At 42.7% G+C, this 12,905-nt stretch overlaps 6 protein-coding genes across 6 annotated transcripts; 2 read left to right on the top strand and 4 right to left on the bottom strand.

Annotated features, from left to right (window-relative positions):
* Positions 1 to 18: 18 nt before the first annotated feature.
* Positions 19 to 1,277, bottom strand: FA14DRAFT_172548 (alpha/beta-hydrolase). The gene has a single exon (XM_025500413.1). It carries the CDS (start codon positions 958 to 960, stop codon positions 181 to 183), a length of 780 nt encoding a protein of 259 aa, XP_025356259.1. The 5' UTR covers positions 961 to 1,277; the 3' UTR covers positions 19 to 180.
* A 1,862-nt stretch (positions 1,278 to 3,139) lies between these two features.
* On the top strand, positions 3,140 to 3,859 carry FA14DRAFT_105920 (aquaporin-like protein; the record flags this gene model as incomplete). Its single annotated transcript, XM_025495763.1, has 1 exon — positions 3,140 to 3,859. A coding segment is annotated over one exon (720 nt), but the record flags the coding sequence as incomplete, so codon positions are not given.
* Positions 3,860 to 5,993: 2,134 nt separating this feature from the next.
* FA14DRAFT_121147 (alpha/beta-hydrolase) lies at positions 5,994 to 8,240 on the bottom strand (the record flags this gene model as incomplete). The annotated part of the gene is made up of 7 exons (XM_025496447.1): positions 5,994 to 6,100; positions 6,200 to 6,382; positions 6,512 to 6,691; positions 6,779 to 6,904; positions 7,025 to 7,562; positions 7,623 to 7,777; positions 7,982 to 8,240. Coding segments are annotated over 7 exons (1,548 nt in total), but the record flags the coding sequence as incomplete, so codon positions are not given.
* An 833-nt stretch (positions 8,241 to 9,073) lies between these two features.
* FA14DRAFT_49360 (uncharacterized protein) lies at positions 9,074 to 10,270 on the bottom strand. Its single transcript, XM_025502425.1, has one exon. The coding sequence runs from the start codon at positions 9,783 to 9,785 to the stop codon at positions 9,228 to 9,230; it is 558 nt and encodes a 185-aa protein (XP_025356256.1). The 5' UTR covers positions 9,786 to 10,270; the 3' UTR covers positions 9,074 to 9,227.
* Positions 10,271 to 10,523: 253 nt separating this feature from the next.
* On the bottom strand, positions 10,524 to 11,045 carry FA14DRAFT_155366 (uncharacterized protein; the record flags this gene model as incomplete). Its single annotated transcript, XM_025497751.1, has 1 exon — positions 10,524 to 11,045. The coding sequence occupies one exon, from the start codon at positions 11,043 to 11,045 to the stop codon at positions 10,524 to 10,526; it is 522 nt and encodes a 173-aa protein (XP_025356255.1).
* Positions 11,046 to 11,652: 607 nt separating this feature from the next.
* On the top strand, positions 11,653 to 12,764 carry FA14DRAFT_172544 (uncharacterized protein). The gene has a single exon (XM_025500412.1). It carries the CDS (start codon positions 11,999 to 12,001, stop codon positions 12,653 to 12,655), a length of 657 nt encoding a protein of 218 aa, XP_025356254.1. The 5' UTR covers positions 11,653 to 11,998; the 3' UTR covers positions 12,656 to 12,764.
* The last annotated feature ends 141 nt before the right edge of the window (positions 12,765 to 12,905 follow it).

Raw genomic sequence — 12,905 nt, 5'->3', positions numbered from 1 at the left:
AGCATTCAATCATATCATCTCAGACATCATCAATTGTAGCCAGAATAGATTATTAGGATTGAATGACCACTCGTTCTGAAAAGTTTCTAAATTCGTTATACATCACACAATAACTTCTTCGTAAAGGCTAAATAAATCATTTATTTGCATCAAGTAACATCTTTTCATGTGTAATACTTCTTAAGCCAAGGTTTCTGAGAAGAAGGCAGCAGTGTTCTTGAGTGCTTCTTCGTGACCTGCTTTAACCTTTGCGTCCTTGAGATCAGGACGGCTACCGAAACCGTGAACGGTGTTCGGGTATTGTTTTGTACGTTTGTCAAGGACGTTGTTTGATTTGAGGTTGTTGTTCCATGCTTCTTGTAATTCACCTTGGAAGAGAGGATCCATTTCAGCTTGGTTCAACAAGATTGGAACTTTGATCTTTGATGCTTCTTCAGCTTCCAAAAGTGCGGGATGGTAAATTGCACCTGCGGAAAGAGTACCGTCCAAAGCACCCAAGGCGACCAACTTTCCACCGTAGCAGAAACCAACGCCACCAACCTTTCCGCCATTTGTCTTTTTCACTTCTTCAGCAACGGCTTTGAAGATTGGGAAAGTATGTTCGGGAGAATTCTTCTTTCCGATCCATTGACCAAAGTTTTCAAAGTTCTTTGAAGTTTGATCTTCACTTGGTGCTCCTTCACTTGCACGTTTTGGCAAAACGAAATCTTTTGCATCAATTGCTCCACCAGGGAAGATATCTGGAACGTAAACTGAAAGACCAGATTGTTTTGCAAGTTCATCAGCAACAATTTTTGGATTAACGATCTTTAAACCGAAAATGTCAGTTGCCACAATAATGCCACCTTTTTGATTAGATCCTTTGGCAACGTATGTATCAACACCGCCAATCTTTGCTTCCGAACCGCTTGGGCTACCAGGTAATTCGTTCAAATCGAGACAATGAGAGCAGAAAGCCATTTTGTTTGTTGTTTGTAGATATTAAGATATATATCAGATGATGGAGAAGAGAGAGAATGTTGTGCAAGTTGGTGTTCTTCTGAATGCATTCATTCTTCCATTGTGTTCATCTTTCGGCTTTTGGATGATTAGCTTTAAAGCAAAACAGGGCGCATCGCCAGTGTTTCCCTTACGTCCGTGCATTCCACCTCCACAACTATAGGCAAATCCGATCATTTCTTCCCGTTGAACTCTTTACACTAAACGATCATGTGGACACCCTTCCGAGATCGGCACGTGGATGCATTTCAATATCAATAACCAAAAGAGGTTCGTCAAGTAGAATAGAATCCATCTGAATCATTTGGGTGAAACTTGCATCGATTAGAGGTTTGATGTACAAAAACTAGATGGAAGTAAAAAGTGCAAACTTCTCATTCCGAATTGATCTATTTATGTATCCAATACCTCATTGCACATCCTTCGATCTTGGAGAAACCAATTCAAAGATTTCGGGAATAAGAGAGAAATGATGATTTCATGGAAATTGCCCGCGATGGTCCAGGAGATCGAAGGTAACTTTCCAATGGATAAATGCACACAATATATGCATCTCTCCACTAATCCGGTTATAGAGTCGGAGATCTTTTCTTTAATGAGATCATGCCTGGCATCATGAAAATCAATACAAAACGTCCAACAATACCGTGCCGGTGTGATAGCGTGTGAATGCTCCCGATCGCTTTGATCAACTGTTTTCGGTCCGCACATTCATAATATCAATTTAATTCTTCATTCTAGACAGTACAATCATTCAAATATGAAAACTGAACACAACGATCGTCAGGACGTCATGAAAGGCCTGTGCTCACATGAGAAGAAAAAGTTCAATGGCAGCGCGAGGAGAGATTAAAGTGCGGTTCGTAAGGGCAAGTCGTAGTGCACGCACGCACTCAACGGATTTTTATTTTTTTTTAGTTTGTGCCTGGGCCTTCTTACTCTATGTAATCGTACAGGGCCCATCAAGAGACCTCATCAAGATAACATCATATGTCAAAAAAGGCCTCTTGCTTTAATGTGAGAAGAATAGAGAGGGCAAAGCGGTAGACAGCTGTTTTTCATTCTGCAAAATATTCAATTTAAATCTGTTCTCTTCGACACTTTTTTAATTCACAGTCCAAGCGTAACTAAAATGGATCAAAATGATGAAAATGTGCATATCCACATTCTTGAGAAATTGTTTTCGGGACACAGAGGGGATGAAAGAGGAGCCTGCTATTTTAAAATAAGCTTTACACAGACGGCAAAGTAGGATCGAAAAGAGGAGCACATCAGCCCGTCAAAGGAGGTGGCCCACAGGAGATCCTAAGGGGAGGAGGAATGGGAGAGGAGTGGAAAGATGCTTGTCTATTTTTTTATCTTTTCATAAACAGACTAAACAGATTGGAAACTATTTTTGTTCAATAAAGAAATTAAAAATCATTAGCCCGTTCACAATGTCGTCAAGAGGAAAGGGGATGAAGATCGAAAAACAGAAAAATCTATAAAAGACTGTCATTGCTCTACATTGATAAACATTCCTCCTCCGTCCTCGAAATTTTTTTCACTCTCATCTACCTTCATCATTGCAAGCCAAGGCAAAGTACTTAAAAGCAAAAGATAAGTTTAATTTGCGATGGCCAGCTTCCCAAGAAACGTACCCGAGATGACGATTGCACAAGACCCCTACGAGGAGTCAAGTGTGGATCCATCAAGTGAGACGTACGGCCATGGACGTCCTCTTGATCGTCATCAACAAGGCATCGCAATTTCACCTCAACAATTCAATCCATCCGGATTTCATCGGAAACCAAGTATTTCATTTGACACTATGCCTCCACCACCGTTAAAGACAAGAGTTAGTACAAGATCATTCAATAATACTACCGCAACAGGAGCAGCAAGTATAATGTCAAGTGCAACTGCTGCAGAAAAAGACAAAGCTGATCATACAACCGAAGTCATTCAATCGAAATTGCCAAACTTTATGAGAGCCGTTCCGGCAAATATCAGTGATAAAATTCCACCTCAAATTCGATTTAGTAAAAAAGGGAATGATGTTGAAAATGGCGGTCAAGATTCATCTGGTTGGACATCAAAAGATTATTATGACTTTTATTCTCGTAGAGTTCTCAACAGGAGATTGGCAATGAAAAACATCTTTATTGCAACTTTGGCAGAATTTGTTGGAACGTGTATGTTCTTATTCTTTGCTTTGGCCATCAATTCAACTTGTTCAACGGTAGAGGATGAGGAAAAAGCAGCAGGTATGAAGACCGTTGATTTAACCGCTTTGTTGGTTTCAAGTGTCGGATTCGCATTCAGTTTGGCAATCTCTGCTTGGGTTTTCTTCCGTGTTTCGGGTGGTGTGCAAAATCCTGCCATCACGGTTGCTTTAGCATTGACAGGAGCTTTCCCATGGCAAAGAGCTATTGCACTAACTGTTGCACAATACTTAGGAGCTATTGCAGCAAGTGGATTGATCGTTGGTCTATATCCCTCACATACTCTTAATACAAGAACAACTTTGAATCCAGCAATGACAATCAATCAAGGTTTCTGGTTGGAATTTTTAATGAGTGCTTTGCTCATTTTCACAGTTTTGATGTTGGCCGCTGAAAAGCATCGTGGTACATTCTTGGCACCAATCGGAATTGGTCTTTGTCTTTTGATTACACAACTCTTAGGTCAACCTTACACTGGAGCTTCTGTCAACCCTGCACGTACTCTAGGACCTGATATCGTTCAAGGTAAATTTGATCATTATGGTTGGATTTATTATGCTGCTCCGTATTCTGCTGCAATTGCAACTGCCACTTTCTATGCAATGTTGAAATGGATGAAATACGAAACTGCTGCACCCGATCAAGATGCAGATGAAGCAGGTGCTGGCCAACAATGTCAAGTGTTGGTCGACGTTGATGGAAACCATATTGGTAGATTGGACACATTCAAACTCGAAGAATATCAAGCAATCCTTGAAGCAAAAGTTAAACAAGAACAAGAAGAAATTATCGCTCAACATCGTGAACGTGAGGCTGCAGCTTCTCCTCAAAGAAACTCTAATTCCAGCCAACATCAAGCTTCACATGATGCTGATAAAGAATACTTACAAGCTTCTTATACTGGAGCAACTTCTTTCGGTAGTGCAATGCAAACTTTCCCGCCTAGTGAATTGTCCCGTATGCCAAGTATGGACAGAAGAAACAGAGGAGAAGGTCCTACCCGTCAACCCAGTGTCACTGTTCCCCAACGCGCTCAAGGTCTATACTAATCACAAACACCCAAAACATTCTCTCTTCTTGTCCATCTTGCCTCTATATCACACATTCTTTTATTTCTTTGTGTTCATCATTTAATCTCTGCTAATTCTCCATGTGGATATAGTCATTCCTTTCCCGATGAATTGATATTCGTTGAAGTCCGTGAAATAAGAAAATAAAATAAGTATGATACATAAAAGCATAATATTAACAGTATTACCACCAAACATCTCCTTTTGGCTTCTTTCTCTGAATTCCAACCGCTCCGCTTGGTCCAGGTGTGTTGTCGTCTTCTGATTCACTTTCTTCCTTTCCTGCATCGCTCGCTGGTGGCGCATTTCCTGTCGAAACAAGAGGCAGACTTCTTCCAGGCTGTGGTTTTGCTGGCGGTGAAAATGCTCTACTTCCATCATTCTCATCTTCATCCTCTTCTTCTTCTTCATCTGCAGGTCTACTTCGCATTCCAATCTCATCACGTAAATAACGCCATTGATGAGCTTGGGCTTGCGGTGATGCTTGTGATTGATCTTGTTGTTGCATCAACTGCGCAGCAGCTCCTGCTAATGATGGTCCAGAGAAATGATTATCATTATTTTGCCATTGTCCAACGGGTGATAAACTACGTGATCTTGATCCTTCTCCATTTGATGTCATACTTGCGCTTAAAACGCTCCCTTCTTCTGCAATATCACTCAAACCTTCTGGTTCAGGTCGTCGAATCGCCCAACGTGCAAGACTACCCCCATACAAGACTGGATCAGTATTGACTGACAGATCAGCATTGGCAGAATGACGAGGTGGTGACGGTGAACTAGATTGAGCAGGTGACATTGCTTCTTCTGAAGACACTTCTTGGATATCGTCCAATTGAGAATGTCTAGGTTCCAAGTTCTCCTCCTCATCTTCTTCTGATGTGGTTTCAACATCAGCCTCTTTACTCAGATTGGCAAGTTGTTGTTCTTGTTCTCGATCTGTTGTACGAATTTCCTGCTCGGGAGATCTACTTTGCGATCTGCTATCCTCTTCATCCGCTGGACGGGACGAGCGAGTACCAACGCTAGCGCCTGTCCACCAAATCGAAGGTGCCGGAGCTTTTGACGGTGATGATTGATTAGTCTGATTGATCAATTGCGCATTTTGTCCGACAATCGTTTGTGGATGATGCAAATGAACATTGCTAACAAAATGAGAGGAATCAACCGTACGTTGAGCAGAAGGAGATTGCAAAACAACTTTTCGTGGTGATCTGGATCGACCGCGTTCTTGTTCAACAGGTGCGCTTGTACGCTGATGTAATGAAGGCCTCTGTTGCATAGGAGCTGAAGATGATGATGGCAAAGGAGCAGAAGCGGTTTTGACCATTCGTGCAGATGGTTTGGGTGTCGTTTGCACATTAAAATCTTCTGACCGAACAGTACCACCATCTGAGCCCACAGGCTCATCATCGCTGTTGAACACATTTTCATCCGTATAGCCCAATTCTTGAGCACGTCGAACGGCGTCTGCAATATTGACAGTTCTTTCATCTTCCTCTTCACCATTTTCCTCCACCAGACCATGAAGATCTACATCGGATGGCATGGAACCAACTGAATCAGAATCAGAAATCTCATCTGCCGATTCAGGTGCTGCATGTGGGGGATCAAGGTCACGAAGGGAGAATGGTGGACCTAAAGAGGGAGTATTATCTTTTTCGCCTTTTCCTTCCTCTGCTTTGGGATCATGTTGACCAACGTCCAATCTTGTCCTTGCAACAAATCTGGCCATCAGATCCAATCCACGTTCACGCTCTCCTTCCGATCCGGCAAGATACATGGAAACAAATGGCCATGCATGTACTCCACCAGGACCTTTCTCGACTGCAGTGTACACCCAGTCTTCATCACTTTCTCCTGCGGGATGATGGAAATTTTGTGCTTGTCCATCTGGAGCTGGAGTGTCGTGAGAAGGTCCAGAACTTGCTTGTGCTTGATTGACCAATGAATCTACCCATGACTCAATATCTTCTGCCATACGTTCACGTTCTCCCCATGTGATCAAACAACCATGCTTAAGCTTGATTCTGCTCCAGTCACCAATTGCAGGGCTCAAAAGTGGATGTGTGTCGAGCAATTGACGTGCGTGAAGACGTGTACGTGTTGCTTTCTGATCGATTCCAATCTTGTCAGCACCGGAAGAAGAAAGAGGACCATCAATAGATTCATACAAATGACCTTTGTCATTCACCACATCCGTTTGTCGATCACCAGGTGTGAAGAGAGGTTCGAAACCAGCGGTGATGGAGTCATATCGAGAAACGGTATCACTTTGACTTTGTACACCTGTACCGATCAAATTGAGTCCTAGTAATCGTGGTAATAGTGGGTCATTCAAAGCCTCATGAGTAGCCCGAGCAAGCTTACGAGAAGGTCTCGAAAGTGCAGACAAAGCACGGAAAGGGTTCATGAATCCTTTGATGCTTGCCTCTGATTCTTGTTCCGATTCTTCTTCACTGTCATACTCGATCGCCAAGACGCCGCAAACATGTGCAATCCAACCTAATGGTCCATACACTCGCCTAGGCAAAGGCAAAACTCCAGAATAGACTTGTGCAAAGTGCAATAGAGTTTCACCCGCGACAAAGTCCCAATCGTACTTGGCCACTGCTTCTGTCCAAGCATTTGCTGTTCTTTCCGAATCGAACGTGGGTATATTTTCTGCTTGCTTTCTGGCAGGATCTTGTGAATCAGGTGTATTATTTCGTTTGGTTCGTAAATGTGAAAATGCATGTGCTTTTGTAGGACGTAAATCCACCCAAGGACTGATCAAAACAGCCTTTCCGGGCATCGGTAATGTACTCCAATCACGTTCTGCCAAAAGAGGTTCATCGCGCATTTGTCCATCGAGACAAAGTAGCATAGCCATTGCCAAATTGCCACCAGCTGAATCTCCCGAAAGACAGATGCTATCTGGATGAATCTTTTCCACTTCGATCAGATGAGCGTAACAACGCAGACATTGCAATAAAGGTTGCGGGAATCGTGCTGCCGGGCTCAAATCGTATTCGACTGCAACACATCTTGCTTCAGCTGCTGGATTCTCTGCATCTACTGGACCGTCTGATTCGAGTAGTGCAATCTTTGCTCGGAGTCTCAAAAGAGCTTCAGCATAGAATGCGACACTGCCCAAAGAGAATCCACCTCCGTGCAAATAAAGTAATGTTGTTGCTCGTCTAGATGCCAGATTGGCTCTTTGTACTTCGATCGGTAATCTTGCATCTTTGCTTAACAAATAAGCACGGAATGATTTCTCATCTGCCTCTTTGGATTGGGCATTGTTTGACTGTCTGTCGTTTCGCAAAAGAGGAGTTTTTCTCTCTGCCAAGTCGGTAAATTCTTGTACCATTGCATTTGAGCCTCCTCCTGTGCGCCAATAGACGAATGGACCGATTGTTTCTTCTGCAAACAGGACTCGCGGCAGAAGATGAGGAAAGTTTCCACACGCAAATCTGCTCAACAAGATCACCAGATGATGGAACGGTGAAAGTTGGTCAATCACTTCTGGTTCAGGGTTATGTTCATGAGAAGAAGCGAAAATATCCGGTTGTTCTGACAAATAGTCGTATGGATCTGAATCGGAAGATGTTTCTGTGGAGTAATAATTTGTTTGTCTTTTATCGCCTTGTCTTCTTCTTCTCCTCTTTCGAATCTTTGCTGCTGCTCGATGGCGGGAATGAATTGTTGCATCATGAGGCGGAATACTCAAAGACCATCTCCTGTACAATTCAAACGGTAATCGTGTAAATGCATACACCAAGCCTTTGAAGATAACATCTGCCAATTCTGCCAAGCCAAGGGTTCGCAAAAGGTTAACAGAATACGTAAATGCGATAAAGATGATATCGGTAAAGTATAAGCCACCTAGCCAAGGTCTTTCTGTTGAACGTGCTTGTTGTTTTCCTCCTCTCGAAGAAACAGATGCTAGCTTTGCTTTTGTTGAAGTGGCTTGATCGGAATCCATTCCTTTTTTACGATTTTTACGTCTTTCTGCTCTTCCATCACCTCCACGTGTGATACTATTCCTTCTTGCTATTTGACCTCTTGAACGTTGTCTAGGCATATTAGGCCGTGTGTTTGTTTTCTCATCATTAAAATGTGTACGTGGATGATTAGAAGAAGATGCAACTTCTGCATACGATGGAGGTGGTTGATCTTCCATCTTGTCAGATGTGAGCAGCAAGCCCTCCACGTATGATTATGAGATGCTTGACGTTGTGATCAACGAGAAAGGGTGTTGATAAGGTCGTTCCCCATCTATAGCCTTGTCTGTAGATGGAGAGGATCGGAGTGTCTGGTGTACAGGTGACCAAGTTAAGATGATCGAAATCTTGATGGAAAGAGAAGGACCCCTTTTGTTGAATTTGTGATGCAAGACGGAGACAAACCAACACACACACACACGCACATGCTCATGCACACGCATACATTTGAAAGTGATTACACACACTCACTCAAGCACCAAAAGTTTCTCCAGATCTTTTAGCAGCCGCGCGTGAAATCGAGATTGTTACTGTTTGTTTAAATCAAACTCAGACTCACTTTACGCCTTAATGTATTGTGTAATGTACTCGTGCTTGCTTATCCTTCAAAAGCCGAACGCTTGCCCGCTCAGTGACGGAAGTGCAGCACCCTGCCAATCATGTCAAGTTTTCACTTCTTGACACAGAATGTCTGAAAGACGTTTTCTGAATGACAGAGCATGTAAGCGGACCTGACCGAAAAGAAATGTTGATCATATCAGATAGCAAGAAGGAAAGATTGTACAGTGAGCTTGCTGATAAGAGGATGACATGTTCAGACTAGATAGAGGTGGGTAAATATGATTCCATTTGAAGCTAATATACATGAGAATGCTCCAGTTAAAGTATGCTGTAAGGTCGTCTCTCCTCTTTTAAACGTAATGCGACATGTATGTGTCATAAAGTTGGGTATAGTACAATGAATGAAATTAAGATTTGTTTGAGGACTTTTCAACGTACGCCGGCGGTGGAATGTCCAAAGAATCAGTGCCAGTTTGAAGTGGCGGTGAGGGTATCAGTGAAGAACCTGAATCGTTTCGAATAAGTGTTTGTTCGCGTATTGAAGGAGTTGCTTTTGCAGAAGAGGATGACGAATCTTGCGCGAGCGTGGCAGGCGGAGGAGGATAAAGATGTGCTGAAGTAAGATCAAAGTTATCCTTCTTATTTGCATCATTATCCACAAGTATTCCATTTCGCATTTCCACTTCTCCTGCATAGTATGATTGAGGTGTTGTATCAATATCGATCCTATGAGGATCTATCACGCTTCCATCTTCTTCATCTCCAGGTTGTAGAGATGCTCTTCTTTTCTTTCTTCTTTCAAGAAATACCAACAACAAAACGAATGCTATCAAAGCAACAAAAACGCCTAAACCTGATCCAATACCTGTAGCCGTCCATTGATCTTGAGTGGTTATGCTTGTGCATATTTGTTGTCCAGTAGGACCTGAGGTACATCCTCTTCGTGATAGCCAAGTCGTTTTCATCTTTTCCACGGCTGTGCTTAAGAGAAAAGATTGCCCGCTTTTCTTGAACAGCAGATGATGGAAAAAGATGAAAACCTTAATTGTTGTCCTTTCTGCACATGAACAGAAATCATCTTAACACCAATTCATGCAGAGGTAAAAAAGGTTTGGTCCAAAAGTAACGGGGAATCAATCAATCAGTAGCGTGCGCAGCGCTCTTGTGCCTGAATGTTTCTTTGACAGGATCAAGCGTGGAACCAGGAAAATAATAAAAATCTAGACTTTTTTTTCCTCTTGTCACCCATTCACCACACTACGCCAGTCAAAAAAAAAGGTAAAAAGCCACTTTCCCCTCTAAAAGCACACAAACCCGCTTCATTTGTCTCTTCTTCCGCCTTCCTGTCGCGTACTTTTTGCGTTTTTTAATTTATGCCAAGACCTAAAAAAATTGCTAGTAGCGGGGAGACTTCCCTTAGTAGTATTGCATGCTTGCTCGCTTTCGGAGTTTGCACGTAGACTAATTAATATGCGGGATTTGATGCGGGTGCTTCACTCTAAAAGAGGTACAAGCATTGGGCTCAAGATCAACAACATTTTATACTGAAAGCAGTTTAGAGATAAAGCTAAAAAAATACAAATCATAAAAGATAATCCTGAGAGAAGCAGCATATGGCAAAATCATATTAATTTGCATGTTGAAACGTCCAATGTAAAAGTTATTTATCGGAGAAACAAATTGATCTACCAATCGCCACTGTATTAAACCACCACTCCTCTCTCCTTCTTTTCTGTCTCTCTGTACACTGGTGGAGGTGCAGTGGGTGGAGTATAAGGTGCATCAGCGGCTGGAGGTGGTCCTTCAGGAGGAGCGTAATTGGGTTGAGCGCCGTAATTGCTTGGAGGATATTGGTATCCGCCTTGTTGATTTCCAGCTTGTGGGTAATATCCACCCTGAGCATAATTTCCTTGTTGATAAGATTGCTGTGGAAGGTTTTGAGTTTGTTGTCCTTGCTGTCCGGTGTAATAGCCTGAAGGGGTAGTTGTAGTAAATGCTGGCGTGGTACTCATTGCCTGCCTTCTACGTCTTCGCCTTCCACAGATACCGATCAACAAGATGATTATGATGACTGCAGCTGCGATTCCGATGCCAGTCCCGACACGTGCACCCGTTGAGTATCCACTGCAGTCATCATAGTTGGGATTGCAGTAACCGCCACCATAGAATTGACGTTTTGTCAGTCCACTTAGGTGTGTGGCGCTTCTCTCTACGATACTTGGCATTGTCGCGCTTCTCTCTATATTGTGTCTTGCTTTCAGAAGAGTATCGATGTTCCTTTCAAAGCAGTGATTTGAATTTGCTTCTTAATTGAACCTGAGATGTGTTTGCGAACAGATACTTCCTTTGTAAACTTCCAAAAAGAGGTGGAGGTTTACGATGGCAAAAGATCACAGTGAGTTTTTTCTTTCCCTTTCCAAATTACAGGTATCAATAAAACCCCTGTTACTGTTTTTTATGTTGATTGTTCAGGAGATGGTAGTGTGGAATGAAGAGGTGAAGGGATTAAAGATCCCCGTCAAGTAGATTCAGAGGCTGTGTTAAAAGTGCTGGAAGATGACGTTATCCGCACTTGCCCGGTAGTGCTTTACGCCCTCTGCTGATCTTCTTGCTTAACAAAAATCATGCAATCCAAAAGTGCGTGCGCGCCAAGAGCTTATCCACTGCCTCAGCAGAAAAAGAAATCCATCCGCTTCTTAGTGGCAATTTTTGTTTGCGGTGCTGAGCAGCGTGAAACTGGAAGCGGGGCGTTTTGCTTACTAAGCGAATTGAAGATTTAACTGCTCAATCTGAGATGGACGCATTCAGTCTAGCCTCGTTCAAACGCGTTCAGAAAAAGACAAAGGGGAACAATGCCCACCAAGAAGAACACGCGACATAAAGCCTGAATTTTGTGCCCACAAGCGTGTCGCGCTGCGCGTTTTTAAGGTTGTCTTGCCTCTCTTTTTGTGAATTTCCTTCTCATGAATTTGCCCCGGATTGTAGATGTCATCCAGATTACAATCATCCATTACACCCTAATTTCTCCAATCATCATACCTCGACCTCCCATCAAAATCCAAAGTCAAGCACAAGCTGGGCATACACACACACATATCGAGATATAGAAAAGCCACATTCAGTCATTCTCATCCAAATCACCTCATTCAGCACTCATTTCAAAAGCAATCCAGCAAAAATGTACTTTGTACCGCCACATTCATCCACACCCCGCTGGATGCCCGATGAGCTCACTTCGTACTCGAATTTGTCAAGCTCAAACTCATCTGGTATGGATGTATGCGTTGAACAAGGCATGAACATGCTGAGCTCCGTTCGAGCAAACAAGCAGAGGATGATCAGTACGATCAAACGAAAGCGTACAGAACAAGAAGGTGCAGAGATTGGAAGCAGCAGCGGAAGCGAGAATGAAGCATATACCAATCATTATGGATACGAGAATACAGATGCCAGCTCGTTCAACTCTTTTGCAGAACAAGCAAAAAAGGCAAGACTACATTCACCTTTTCACCTTCATGGTATTCAAAAGATGGGACATCCAGCACCCGTTCATCGTAGTGTGATGGATGATGTGGAAATGGACGATGACCGTCGGGCAAGCTCAAGTTCACCAACCAGCGAATCGACTGGATACGGTAGCAGCAATGATTTACATGAATGTATGCAGCCCGAACAATACTTGCAACTTGCTCTTTCTACACCAACTGGTCATCCACATCCATATTCCTTCATGACACAATCAGCTTCACACGCTCAATCTGCACCTGCTTTGGTTGAACCGCCGCAATCACGTCAAGAATTAGGTGCTGGCTATTTCGATCGAGTGAAATATTAAATCATGCTCACTTAACAATGATGTTGATGTGTTTTTTAGGGACATGTACTTTTATTAATACTTTTCAAATTTGTAATTCTATTCGTAATCCAGTCTATCCATAAAAGATCATAGTATGAATTCTTCTCATGTCAGGCACGATTAGTAGATGAGTCAAACGTGTTCAACGGTCAGCCTTTGACTAGATTGAGCAAGCGGTCCTATCGATCTAAAGCCCATAGCAGACGTCACACATAAATGAGAATATTCA

This window comes from Meira miltonrushii (genome assembly GCF_003144205.1).
Source record: "Meira miltonrushii strain MCA 3882 unplaced genomic scaffold FA14scaffold_2, whole genome shotgun sequence".
Taxonomy (NCBI): Eukaryota; Fungi; Basidiomycota; class Exobasidiomycetes; order Exobasidiales; family Brachybasidiaceae; genus Meira; species Meira miltonrushii.
The sequence above is the reverse complement of the archived record's forward strand: the minus strand, read 5'-3'. Positions and strand labels throughout refer to the sequence as shown.